This window comes from Cyprinus carpio, chromosome B22 (genome assembly GCF_018340385.1).
Source record: "Cyprinus carpio isolate SPL01 chromosome B22, ASM1834038v1, whole genome shotgun sequence".
Classification (NCBI taxonomy): domain Eukaryota; kingdom Metazoa; phylum Chordata; class Actinopteri; order Cypriniformes; family Cyprinidae; genus Cyprinus; species Cyprinus carpio.
The window spans coordinates 32,829,032-32,843,412 of record NC_056618.1 but is presented as its reverse complement, the minus strand read 5'-3'; the positions used below and the strand labels follow the sequence as shown (position 1 = coordinate 32,843,412).

Here is a 14,381-nt window from a genome sequence, read left to right as displayed (position 1 = left end):
TTTTGATCTGCAGTCAGCGCGGCCCCTAGTGGATAAAACTCTCTCTCTCGCTTTCTCTCTCTCTCTCTCTCTCTCTCTCTCTCTCTCGCTCTCTCGCCTCTATGCCTACTAATTTGTAGCTCCTAATTTTAGGGCTTAATGCCTGAATAATTCTAACTCTCACTTTCAAAAAAATGTTTTATGCAATTGTTCGTTTCTGTGTATATTTGTTGGCATGTACATAAAAACACTAACGAATTAAACATTTGTAGTTATTTTCGTTCATTCATTTAGATCATACGCTTTAATTTAGATATGTATTATTAGGAGGAAATTTCGAAAAAAGCATGCAAACGAATTGTTTTTGTACGGTTTCAGATAGCCTAAGGGTTCTCACAATGTTGCGATTAATTTTACTTAGCCTATATGTTTGTGTTTACTTATTATTTCTATTTATCATCCCTTATTAGTTTTTTTTATGTTTATTAATTTTCAGTTGTTAGGCCATTCTTTATTATTAAAACACCAGTCCTCAAAAACCAGTCAAGTGAGGTCATTAAAATGTATTTTGAGTTTAAATATTAAGAAACTTTTCTTTTTTCTTTTTCACAAGCTGCTAACTATTATTTAGAATTGCGACAATTAACAATTTAGCCAAAGCAGGAGCCGCTCTGGGATGTTAGAGATTCCCCGCTGTTCTACACATTTCCATAAGCAGATTAAGGCACTCAAATGCAGATAGAGAGAGAGAGCAGTTTAGAGTTGCATTAGAATGGCGCATGCTGCAGTGCCATCGTGTTCAAATCCGCACGTTGTTAGGCGCTTAATAGAACTTTAAAATGACGATGAGACTATTTGTTTATGCAGACATCCATCCCTGAAAAAAGAATAAATGCAAAATATTTAAAATAAGCAATAGCCTTATATCTTATTTTGTGTTTGCTTTTTATAATTAATTTTGTATAACAATTTATAACACTTTATGATTTTGTTTTATATAGGCTAGCTATAAAACAAATGTATAAAACGATCCTGCCTCAACGTGGAGGGAGATATGATAAAGCAGCAGTCGTCGGGCTCTTCTTATATTAATATCACCACAAGAGGACGCTGTTGAAACATAATAAGATCTGCTTTAGTGCATTGTAGAAAAAAATGACCCGACGTGTTTTTCCTGACGTTAAGCCTGTTTGTAGGCTATATTAGTTCCACTTCTTTCGTCTTGTTGCTTTATTGTCAACTTCTGCAGAAGAATGATCAACTTTAAATCGTAACTCTTTAGGAAAAGATTAGCTTGCCAAAAATGAAACCGCCTGTTTTAGTCTATTATAAAACAGCCTATTTGTTTTTAACAGTTGGATTTCATCAGATTGCATGATTATAAGGCTGTTATTTTGAAGGAGGCTGTGCTGAATAAATCCTCTCCCCCTGTCAGTCTTCATGGAGTGAATACTAATAACACAAATCCTTAGATCTCAGATGGTCAGTGTAGTCAGCTTTTGTGGTGCTTTTGTTCACAGTGATGTAATGACAAGAGCCGAAACAAAACTACCTATTTGTGATGATTGACGGCTCTCCATTTTCTAATTCACATTCAACTTGAGCCGGCTGAAGTGTAGCTCATAAACAGAGAATTCCTGCCACACATTCTGGATATTGCTTCAAGAAATAAGAAATAAAATAATACTTTTTTTTTTTTTTTTTAAATAAGTTTTAGTACGCATACGAGCCATTGTTTATTAAATGTGTTAACATATGCTAATGATGTGAAATGAATAACTTTAATAACAGAAAGAAGTATTGCCTAATTGTAGGCTACATTTGTATTCAACACACTTCCGTAGGCTTAAAACTTTTCATATTGAAACAAAAGCTTGTAAGACATGACATGATGAACTAGGCTATTTAAAATGTGTTTTAAATTTATTTTCGATATCTTAACACTCCAGTTAAATTAGAATTAATTTTTTAAAAAAACAAAGCGTCTAGTCCAAAAGCTTGATAGGCTTACAGCAAGAGCAGAACGTTCAAATGTATTCCAATGTTCGATTTTCGAATCTTAAAATCACACGTCCTTGTCATAGGCTACAGTTTGATTAGAGAGTCATTTGAGAGAAATATTCTCACTTCAGTAAGTTCCTGCTCTGCTAACACACACACAGTGTTCATTGGTGGAGAAGCGCTGCCTGTGGCTCGCGCTGCACTGCTGACCGCCCGTAACCCCGCCCCTTTATGCAAATCCAAGAGACACACAGCCTTGGCTGAGGGAGCAGACGCGCTCTGATTGGTCAGCGACAAACCCATTTATATTCGCTGACAGTCGGTCTATGAATGGTTGTCTATTAACTTGTTCAAAAAGTATCAGGAGTTGACAAGGGCTCTGGCGAGGAGGGAAACCGAGTTTGTGTTGATTCTTCGAGTCTAAGAAAAGAAGTTTGTGGGCACAACAGGACCTAAGAGCGCTTACCTCCTCAGCAAAGTTCCCAGAACTGCTAAGGTAACTTCGCCAGCCTCCACTTTGGACTTTTGGCGTGTTTTTCTTTTCATTTCTGGTGAGGAAGACTTTCACAAAATCGCTTTAAATGTACAGCATGATGGAAACCGAGCTGAAACCCCCGGCGTCTCAGCCGAACACGGGGGGCACGGGGAACACCAACTCTTCGGGAAACAACCAGAAAAACAGCCCGGACCGGGTCAAGAGACCCATGAACGCCTTCATGGTGTGGTCGCGGGGCCAGAGGAGGAAAATGGCACAGGAGAACCCCAAAATGCACAATTCGGAAATAAGCAAGCGACTCGGGGCCGAGTGGAAACTTCTGTCCGAGAGCGAGAAGCGGCCGTTCATCGACGAAGCCAAGCGCCTCAGGGCTCTCCACATGAAGGAACACCCGGATTACAAATACAGACCCCGAAGGAAAACCAAGACCCTCATGAAGAAGGACAAGTACACCCTGCCGGGCGGGCTTCTGGCGCCGGGCGGCAACGGCATGGGCGCCGGTGTGGGTGTAGGGGCCGGTTTGGGCGCTGGGGTCAACCAGAGGATGGACAGTTATGCACACATGAACGGCTGGACCAACGGAGGCTACGGCATGATGCAGGAGCAGCTGGGTTACCCGCAGCACCCGGGACTGAACGCGCACAACACGGCGCAGATGCAGCCCATGCACCGCTACGACATGAGCGCGCTCCAGTACAACTCCATGACCAACTCGCAGACCTACATGAACGGATCGCCCACCTACAGCATGTCCTATTCGCAGCAAAGCACGCCGGGGATGACGCTGGGCTCCATGGGCTCGGTGGTCAAGTCCGAGTCCAGCTCGAGTCCACCGGTGGTCACGTCGTCCTCTCACTCCCGGGCCGGACAGTGTCAAACGGGGGACCTGCGGGACATGATCAGTATGTACCTGCCTGGCGCGGAGGTCCAGGATCAGAGTGCCCAGAGCAGACTGCACATGTCCCAACACTACCAGAGTGCACCTGTGCCCGGCACGACGATTAACGGCACGATCCCCTTATCGCATATGTAAATGAACTTTTCTACACTCCTTTGGACTATTTTTGTACAGAACACTTTGGGGAGGGAAAAGTTGTATAGAGCTCAAGGAAAGAACACAAACTTTAGCTTTCTATTTAAAAATGGAACGGTAGGAACTCCACACAGTTTTCGTTCTGTTGTTCTTTTTTTTCTTTTCTGTTCTGTTCTGTTCTTTTTTTTTAAATTCCAGATGGTGTATGAGATTTGGAAAGCTGAAACGGGGGAGAGTGAATCAAATGTTTTATTATTGCAATCGACGTTTGTACAGTATTTATCAAAGACACATAATAACAGCCAGATGTAATGTTTGTAAACAGCGGGAAGTCACATTTTTTATAAAAGGCAAAATGATGGCACAACTGATGTTTACTTCAGTTTATGCTTCAAAATTCCTCTGCAAATGCTGAAATGAAAGAACGGGATAAAAAGAGTTTCTCAATGAAGGTGCATAGTAATAAACCGTTATTATTATAGTAGTAGGCTATTATTATTATTATTAAGTTCTAAATGAGAGAACAAGCAGAGGCACTCTCGCAGGTTAGGTTATTTGATTTTATTCTTTTCGGTCCCACTCCTCATCTGTTAGGTATATGAAGTTTGTGTTCTTTATTTTCTCATGGTTTGTAAATTTTCTGTACATTTTCTGTGATATTTTAAGTTTTTATTTTAAAAACTTTCATTTTTCGTAGTTGTAAAATGTGGCCTGTACGCAGTTGCCAACGCTCCATGTATATATTTTAACTAATAACATCATTATAACAGTTACAATCTGAGTTTTTTCAATATGCAGTTTGAAATGAATAAATTTTTGAAATTTGGATATTTGAAATTGTTTCTGGTTTTGATTTTATTTCAACATTTTGGGTTGCTATATGAATCTGATGTTTGGTTTTCTTCTCTAATAATCCCATTTATACATTCAAAATTCATTGTCATTTAGAGATTGCAAATCCATATTAAACCGTCTAACTCAAACTAAATTTTTGCACAAATTTTACATAAACAGTGCATTATTGCATTCATTTGTCTGAATAAGATGACACACAGAAACATGGGTGCAGCTCTTCTAAAGTAAGTATATTGGAACAACTGCATGTGCAGAACTGCATTATGACAGTGTGTTTACTGGTGTTTGATTCAAACAAATGAAATGTTAGATGTTATCTAAATTTAGTAAGCATAACGCCGTTTCTATTTTTTTAGTGGAAACGAGGACTGTGAGCGACACCACAGCGTGTAAGTTTCTTGCCTGTAAAACTCTGCTCTGCTTGGGGAGATAAAACGGCCCAAATGAAACGAAGACGCACGTCAAGGTAGTCACTTCAACTTCTCATTAGCTATTTTTATATGAGTGCAAGAATTTTAAGCACATTCTATTTATTTATTTATTTACTTATTGTGCGCGCAGATTTTTTAAAAGCTGAATATTCATTAAAATATACTTGTAGTAGCTGTTTTAAATTTTCTGTAATTTAATAGCTACTAATAGGCCTATTATTATAAAAGAATAAATAACATTTACCTCGTTATATTTTAGCTTGCAAATAATACGCATGATATTATAGCTTATAATTTTGTAATATTATATTTTTAAAATATATTCTCAAATGTTAACACACATTATATATATATTTTTCTTTTTTATTATATATATATATATATATATATATATATATATATATAATATATATATATATATATATATATATATATATATATAATAAAAAAGAAAAAAACTCTTGCAGTATGACAGGGTCAGTCACTCGAGTCGCTGAAAATTACATTTGGCGTCATGCAGAATGAAAAACAACAACAGTAAAATATTTAGCGTTATGCACTTCACAGGCCCACAGGCTTTGCGCGTACATTAACATTAATGTATTAAAATACTGGTTTAGTGCTGGACACAGTTAGAGCCGCAGGGTACAGAGAACATGCTGCTGGTGTTTTTCTGTGCTGTTTGTCAGCCAGAGTCGCTCACATGAAATCCAACTGAAGATAAGATTATGGAATTGGAGTGTGTGGATGTGTGGAGTTTAAAATCTGAAGTGTGTTGGAATATTTTGCTGCTCTGTGGTGGTAGATTAGTGCTGTTTCTTGCCAAGGCGCTGAGGCATCTATTACAGCGGGTCTCGGGGGAGAAGGGCTCACATTAAGCGCTAAATGAATATTTGACGAGGGCTCATTCCGACAAACGTGTCCCTGCCGGACTCTCAAAGGGTCAGGGAGCACTGCTTGAATCCATTATTTATACAAGCGGAGGAATTGGTTGTAATGGCCGAATCTGTTTGATAAAGAGGGAATTTAAGTCTGGATGTGAGTGGACTGAACACGCATCTCGGAGCGTTCCTTGTTGAAGTGCATTAATAGTTCAGTAGGCTGTCTAAAGAACGTGTTTGCTGAAATGTTCGTTCGGTTGAGGTTTGAGGTTCTTTACACCTGGACTTTCAAAAAAACAGTTCTTGTGAAACCCCCCTAAAATAGCTATTTAACGCCAGAAGGATTGTGCTATTGCAGAACCATAATCTGCCGCTATTTAGTTATTTTCCTAAGAGTGTCATCTGACAAAAAGGCCTACTGATTTACCAAAAAATGTATCATAGACTTTTAATGCTAGACATCTGCACTGAATAACGCGGTTTTGTAAAAAGTTGGCGCGTTGAGGGGAGGGATGTAATTAACTGCTGCGGCGTTTGGGATTATGTTGATGACTAATATAAAACATCCAATGACACGAATTATTAATGACATTACCAAAATCATCAGATTTTAAACATTTTGAGGTCTTTTATGAAAAGACTTTTTGAGGTATTTGTGAAAAGATTCGTTTTAGCTGCAATGAATGTGGATTGCCTGGTTAGCCTATATAAAGAAAATGCACAAAACCCTTTTTGGTTAGAATTAGAAAGTCATGGAAAGTGTGTTTGTTGAATTGCACGTTTATGGGTATATATATGGGATGGCCTGACTCGAAACTGATAGAGCAGCAGATCTCTGTGGAGCAACAGGTGGTAAGCGCTAGAGGACTTTACTACAAACTCTCTTGTTTATCCCACTGGAGAGGAACCTTCCACAAGAAATTGAATAAAATGAGTTCTTCAGCCTGAGCTTGTGGCTGAAATCTGAACTTTTTTAGGATTACATTACAGTAACATTTACTTTCTTTTAATACTTGGAGTTTCTCCATTTAGGCTTCAGAGAGCGTCAAACTAGCTCATCCTTAAAAATGCAATTCATAATAATTTGGCTCGGCAAAACAAGTCTTGACAATGCCGATTTTATTATAATATCGAGGATTATAGATATGTGACCGTTTGACCAATGGAAACAGTCAAATAACTGACCTCAAATTTTATACTATAAACAACGACTATACTGCCTACTAATAACTATAAGACTAAAAAATATAAAGGTGGTTATAGTATTGTATCTATTGGTTACTGTTATGTTGTATTATCCTATAATCTTATTTAACATTTATTGATTTCATTAAAATGTAACATCACCTAACCTTCATAAAAGTTGTTGTCATTAATTCTAAGAGGCCTGTTATTATCATCATGTTCGCAAATAATTATCAAAGTTAATCATTAATAGCGTTTACGATTATTTTTCATGTTATTTTAATTTTAATTCTACAATGTAAAATATGAACTACTTATACTGTAAACATCAATGCGTAGCGTGTGTGTCTCTGTGTTTGTAATTTGCTGGCGCTGATAGTATGTGGGTGGAGAAAGGCGCAAACTATTTGGAGAAAGTAATAAGTTGTTTCTTGTCGCGGTTTTTGCGGGAGGGGTCCAGTGATGGAGGGGGACCGAGCATTGTGAGTTGGGCTGAATTGAGAACTGTCAGAGATGTCTCTCATTGGGTGAATGATCCAGTGCAGGTGCAGGGAAACAGGGGGATGGGGGTCTCAATAAGACCACACACTGTCAGCCAGCACCACATCAGTCTAGCTCCTCGGCCGGCCCGAACCGAGCCTGACAAATGCCTACCTCGGTTTTGATGTATTTAATTTATTTTCTGGAGCCCAACAAGTGCGATTATATGACTAGTGTGAATGCAGGCTTTTTTTTATTTTTCTTTTTTTGCAACCAATATATAACTAAAATTGTTGTATTTCATATAGCTATTGTTTGTATGTGTGCGCGTCTATTGTTTAGGAATGGTTTTGGAATCGAAGGGATTAAAATAAAACTTTTGTTTAATATCACTGTACAGTCTGTCATAATTCTACCCAAGATCCCGTGGAAGGCTTTGGCACTCAACTCCAATTCAACCAAATACTGACAACTGCTTGTCATCACATTCACGCATGCCAGTGTTTTTCTTCTTCTTGTCAGAGTCTTTGTTGTTCAAAGTTACTTTTTTTTTTTTTGTAAGATCCTTCTTGTTTGCAAATGTAAGACTTGCTTTCTCTCAATAATGTTCATGAAAGAACACTCTTTATCCCATAACATACTGTACAAAGATATTAGTAATGTGCACACACCTTTTTTTATTGTTTCCATGCAATTATATTTTCATATATTTAATTGTTTGTATTGTCTGGTGTTTGTTTATACATCAGCTCCTTTGCTTTGCTACATTTATCAAACCTGGAAAATGATTTTCACGGTGTCTTAAACACACTATTTGTTTTGTTACAAATTTGGGCTGATTAATGGCTGGATAACCGTGGATAATTGGTCCTTTTTCTAGACATCAGTGTAAACCATCATCTCTTTATTAATAACTCTGGATCGGATCCTACAGATATAACGAATAAAGCAAGCCAGATCTTTAGAGTGTGCAAATAGAGTTTTAAAACGTTTTTATACGACCAGTGTCTCAGTGAAGCTTGCATTTGGGCACCTCTTCTTATTTGTAATTATCTTGGTCACCTATATGCGAGACTCAACAAACATTCAAATTCAACAAATTCTGATCTGTTATAATTCACTAATTTGTGTGCGCTTTTTATTTTCTAATCGCCGATAACGGATCGGACAATACAGATCAATCTATTCAAGCAGCTCACATCTGTCAGTCTGCAACACAGTGTTTCTGTATCATTATGCGGAGCAACAAGTTTAACCATATGCAAAGCTGAGGTGCGAGTATTTCATCCCATGCGAGGAACAATCTCTGCTTTTATTCAGCAGATCAGTCACAGCAATGCGGATCCAGTGCGCTTTTATGCACCACTGGGTCTCATAGACTGAGATAGACGGGGGATGGGGATTTTTATACACTGCACTCATTTTAAGATGGAGGAACGTGTTTGTTCAAGATATACTTAAATAAATAAGTAATTATCTACCAATTTTAAATCGTTTATGCGTGTCTTATTAAAATCGCATAGGCTATACAATTCTAAATAGCGCTTTTCGTTAGTTCGGATTTAAAACATTTACATGATTTAGAACTACTTCGTTGTTTTTGTTCGGAGCGAAAGCGATACAACACGCTAAATTTACAAAAGGGAAATGGTTAAAAAACTTGTGGTTAAAAGGTTTTGGAAAGATTTTCAAAGCTCAGATTTTTTTTTTTTTTTTTTTTTTTTTTTTTTTTTTTGCATAAATAAAGCTTGTCTTCAAGTTTTAGAATCCACTGCTGTTGTTTTTTTTTTTTTAAATGTAAATGATATGCGGATCGCACAGCGACTTTAAGTGCCGCAAGGAAGTCTTTCTAAAGTTTTTATTCAGTCATCAAACACAATAACCTATTCAAAATCTATTCGTTGTGTTTCCCATTACCTAGGAAATGCCATCAGGTGAATGTGTGTATCTATGACGCAGTTTTTGCATGGATGATCTTCAGCATGTGAAATCATTTTTTTTTTTTTTTTTTTGCTGGTTTCCCAGCATTAGGTTTGGGGGCTGTTGGGAGGTTGTCATTAGCTGACCCTCACAAACAGCAGAGCATTGTTCTCCTCATTCCGCCAATTTCAAGCTTCACTTGTACATAGCATATATGTTGATTAATGACACCAAAAGCAACTGGGTCATCCTACTTAAAAATATCATATTCATCGTCAGTTACACTATTTGAATCTGGTATTTGTTGACAAAGTTCGCCTCGATTTTGACAGAATTTCTAAGAAACCGAGGACATTGAGAATCTGAAGTGGAGTGACGAAATCATGGATTGGACAAGGAAAGGAAATATTTTGGAAATATTCCCAGATCTTATTTCTCTTCTCAGATTTGGATCAACCAGACGTATGTGTGCTTTCAGAAGAAAGGGTTTGTCTGGAAGTTGAATGGGCCCCTCAGCCGGCCCATTATGTTTCTCTGGTCACCCCCGTGTCATCTGAATGGAAAGCGTGGGCTTGTTGACAACTAATTTTCTCAAAATGTTCACATCTTTGTGGCTCTTCCTGCCCTAAAGGTATCTACACGCCGTGGACTCCCAAGACTTTCACTTTTAATTCGAGCCGCTAAATCGAATAGGCTGCATATTCGATTCGAATTCATAATTAGGCTTTTATCAAGAACACATTATTGAAGGATCTCATTGTTTGAAGGTTAAGTCATTAAAACACATAATTTAAACGTTATATTTCAGTGCTGATAGAATTAGCTATTTGATAGCGATCCCACTGTTCAATTTTAAATAAAGACCCCCCCCCCACCGTTTTAATTGGGTGTTAGTTTTAATCTTAATATGCATAGCATACAATGAGCCACTGTTTTCAAATGTGTCTATATGATGCTTATACAGACCTAATATAAATAAATAAATAAATTCGACGCTTTGCATTTTAGATCACCCTTTACCTATCTTGCATGACTCTAATTAATTCTCAAGTGTGGTTAGTGGGTCTAAATCTTTGAATGGCCCCTGTGCTCTCGTCAGAGACCCTGCTGGAATATAAAGGTTTTTTCTTCTTTCATTCAGACTCAAAGAGCTACTCGAGCGTTCCCTGTAAGTGACGGAATGTAATGCTGTAAACAGGACACACGCTTGGAGCAAACAAAAGCACTGCGACCAAAGGACACTTCCAAATTAAGCATTTTATTTTTTTTAGCGCAAGATTTCGTTCATTTCGAACGTCATAAAACGAATGCACGTTGTTGCCTGGAACACAGCATACTGCGTATTATTAAGGTTGTCCGAGATGATAAATGCATTGTTAAAAAAAGGTTTAAACTATGTTCTAAAACAACTGTGATTTATTATAAAGTAAAATGTCAAGTGGTGTAACCGTCAAGCAAACTAAGCTATCCTAACTAAAATTTCTTTGCACCTTGAATACACGTGAACGTACATGACCTGACAATTATTTTCAAATGCTGTTTTAAAATATATTTTCAAGAGACATATTTTTTAATTTTAATTTAATATCTTAAATCAAAATTGCTTCACGGTTTTTGTTTCTGTTTTAATTTTCTGTTTTAATTTTAACATCTCTCTCTCTCTCCCTCGCCCCAACTACATAAACATAACTGGTCAATTAAGAAATTATATCATTAGTCATTAGAACACACGTGTATTTAAGGCATTTTTGCATGAAATGCATTTCTACGTATTGCTGTAGAACTTACTGACAAAAAGAAAACTGAGCATGACGTCAAAAACTATATTTAATCTACCTAAATAAGACTCTGGCCTCTAGTAATGAACGAATAAAACTGAACGAGATTCTTGACCCGTAACTTTCATTTAAAATCCCCCACAATGGTTATCATATAGAAATCCAACCAATAAGGTGGTGTTAGTTAAAAGAGGGTGTTGTTGCTCGTATGGAGTTATACGGGAGATGCTGAAGTGTGTGCTGCCCGGTCAGGCCATTTGATTGTAAATAAGAGAGTTCACACGCCGATCGAGTGACTAGAGGGAACAGGCAAACCATTTGAATCAGGTGCCTATCTCGCTATCGAGGAGATCAGAGCTCAGCCAAATGACATCTCCCTCTGAAAAGCCAATCTAGTCGCAGGATGAGATTTCACTGTCTTTGCGCTCAGCCCGCCCAATTAACATAAGAAACACAGCGAGTCCCATTAAAACATGCAACAGTTGGTGGGCAGTTATGGCATTATCTGCCAACAACCCAAGTGCTGGGTTCCCTCTGGGCAATTGTATCCCAACAAAGCCTGAATTATCACTTTATTTGCGTTTGATTTATTGGTAGCGCTTTGCATGTTACACTCAGTTCATGTATATATAATTAATTACTTTATCAATAAGTATAACAATGTGAAATTGCAATTTTTTTCCAGAAATAATTACATATGAAGTAGCTTGCTTATTAGTGTAATTCAATACTTACTGTTCACTTCTATACTTTCAACAGTATGAACACAGTAAGTTAACACTTATTTCACTGTATTACTAATATTGCAAGTGGTGAAATTTCTTACCTATTTGATTTAACCCATAACATTTAGTTTTGTTAATATAAATTAGGTTTTTTCAGCAATATTATAATTTGACTTGCATAAAAACAGTTAACTTAGATGTCACCATTTTCAGGTTACCATTTTTTTTTTTTTTAGTGAAACTTGTGTTTTCTGTACGGAACTTACTTAAAGCCTTTATGCATTATAGAGGTATTCATAATGCACATTATATATATATATATATATATATATATATATATATATATATCAAGATACATTTTGTGTGCACTTGCTTGTCATCCAGTGTTTATCTGTCTGATCTAAGAGGACAATCCACAAATGGCAGGTAAATCAAGATAGCAGAAGTCTTTGTATTGATGTATGTGTCAGAGTCATTTATGTTCTATTGCATTCTGAACAGAAACCGAACATGACATGACACAGATTAGCAGCTTTTGAAATTGCACCTGCCAACACATTATGAAGTTCATAATTCAAAGGATTAATGCGTAACGACAGCTTGAGCTGTACAGTTTTACTATATCATATTACATCATCCGTCTTATAGATAATGATTCCCTGTTTGGTCAGCTAGATATGTGAAATGACACGTCGACTCTGAAATGCAGGATCAATAATTGTGTATTTTGTGTGGCTTCCTCGTAACATGGAATCAGTTCAACTGTAGATTAGATTAATTCATGGTCCATTTCATGAGACCCATGTACGGCTTAAGAGGCGAGACATTAATGAAGGCTTTGTCACAGGGTTAATGAATGCCCATGCATGGGTTAAGATTCCATGAAACAGGAAATGTACAAACGCTTATCTTAATCTCATGTCTCAGTTCTCATTAAAAGTGCATGTGCAAATAAAAATTCTCAAGATGGGAGAAGAAATAAAGCTCATTGCGACAGCTGAAATATGATCTGAATAGCCCAATTTTTGGTGAATGATTTACCAAGTTTTGAAAATACCAAAATGAGTGAGGTACGAATAAACCTGATTTGTGTTGTGTTCCATAATTTGTTTCAAATTAATACAGTGTTTTAAATCATTGATGTTTTTTACTCTCTTTTGTATCATGGCTCGGCAGATTATAGTAAAGTTTGCACCCCTTTTCAGCCTAAGCAGGATAAGCTTGGAGTGGCCTGTCACCGTGGAAACTGCCAGAACAATTCAGTTGAAGTTTGAAGAGGTCAGCTTGCAGGGTCAACAACCCCAGCCTCTGCCTGTGCCAACTTCTGTTGAGCCTGGGACTTTTTGGGGGAGCGCTAGCTCAACCTAACCCTGGGTGGTAGGCAATTCTAAGACTGATATAAATTTTTTGAGTCAGTTTGCGGCCTAGGCTCTCCAGGTGGCCTGTGAAATCGATTTTAACCCCGTGACCCTGTCTTGGAGAAGCACGGCTGACAACCTGGGTGAGAATTTAGCTGGGCCTGACAGATTTGCGGCTCTGAGAGGGGGCGGGTGGAGAGAGCGTCTCTTCAGCAATGGGCTGCGTTTTAGAAGTGGTCATTAAAACCTTATTAAAAGTTGGAACGGTTTGGAGAAGAGCCGGTTAACATGTGTATGACCGCACATATTTCACCGACTCAGGAACAATGTCGGGAAACCTCAGTGTCCGAGTCTGAAAAGCACAACAGTTTGTTCAAATACAGAAGATTTGATGGGTTACTGTGGGGTTGGTGTTTAGTTGTTGTTATGAAATTGATTTTACACCAATTACAAGTTTCAAACTGCAGTGCTTACAGGAATCTTCTGGGTTCAGTACAAGTTAAACAGCACATACAATTAATTATGGCTTGTGCCTACTTCTCTTTAAATAATATCTTGGTTTCAGTAAGGCACTTACAACGAAAGTTAAGGAGCCAATCCGTTCATATAAAAATACTCACTGTTTCAATATTGTAGGCACAAGATGTAAACAATATATGTGTTAAAAAAGATTTTAGTGTGACAAACTGCTTACCTTGCAAGTGTTACGTGTAACTTTATATCCAGTTTTACAACGTTATTGCAAACTTTTCTAGTAACACCTGAAACTCTAAAATGACCGTAAAATATATGAGAACGACTTTATAATAGAAAAAAAAAAGGTTTTAATATTGCATTTCAGCTTTTAAATCATTTATTATTTTTTGGTTGTTTGTTTTTTTTTATTAAAAAAAAGTAAGCATGAAGGTCCTCCCTTAACCCAACCCTAAACATAACCGCCAGTGGGGCAGATGTACAAATGAAACTGTCTGAATTCATGCAAATTAGCCAACAACATGAAAAATTGTTCGAAACTGTGTTAAGAATGTGTTGAACAGTAGAGTTTGAATTCAATAAACTTCAATGTTTAAGTTTTAGCACAGCGTAGTGTAATGTAATTTAACATGATGTTCAATTTAAAACCACTTTAGGTGGCTTTATAAAAGGTGTAGAGTTGAAGCTGTATTGGTCATGCTAGACCAGTAGGTGGCGATGTCACTTTTAAAGAAACTACGCGAACACATAATACTCATGAATGTGGTGTCCCTGTTTTCACAAAT

The 14,381-nt window shown here is 37.4% G+C and overlaps 1 protein-coding gene and 1 long non-coding RNA gene across 8 annotated transcripts in view; both read left to right on the top strand.

The window, feature by feature from the left end:
• LOC109047876 overlaps positions 1-14,381 on the top strand; it is a 120,786-nt gene that overhangs the window by 86,955 nt on the left and 19,450 nt on the right. For all 7 annotated transcript variants that reach the window (XR_006158063.1, XR_006158061.1, XR_006158058.1 and 4 more), the window contains one exon: positions 4,721-4,830. This is a non-coding gene — a long non-coding RNA (uncharacterized LOC109047876). The remainder of the gene's footprint in view (positions 1-4,720; positions 4,831-14,381) is intronic.
• On the top strand, positions 2,283-3,696 carry LOC109047828 (transcription factor Sox-2-like). Its single transcript, XM_042749801.1, has one exon. The coding sequence runs from the start codon at positions 2,562-2,564 to the stop codon at positions 3,507-3,509; it is 948 nt and encodes a 315-aa protein (XP_042605735.1). The 5' UTR covers positions 2,283-2,561; the 3' UTR covers positions 3,510-3,696.

What these genes read in the sequence shown, in the direction of transcription:
- LOC109047828 (XM_042749801.1), top strand. Translation starts at nt 2,562, where the DNA reads ATGTACAGCATGATGGAAACCGAGCTGAAACCCCCGGCGTCTCAGCCG.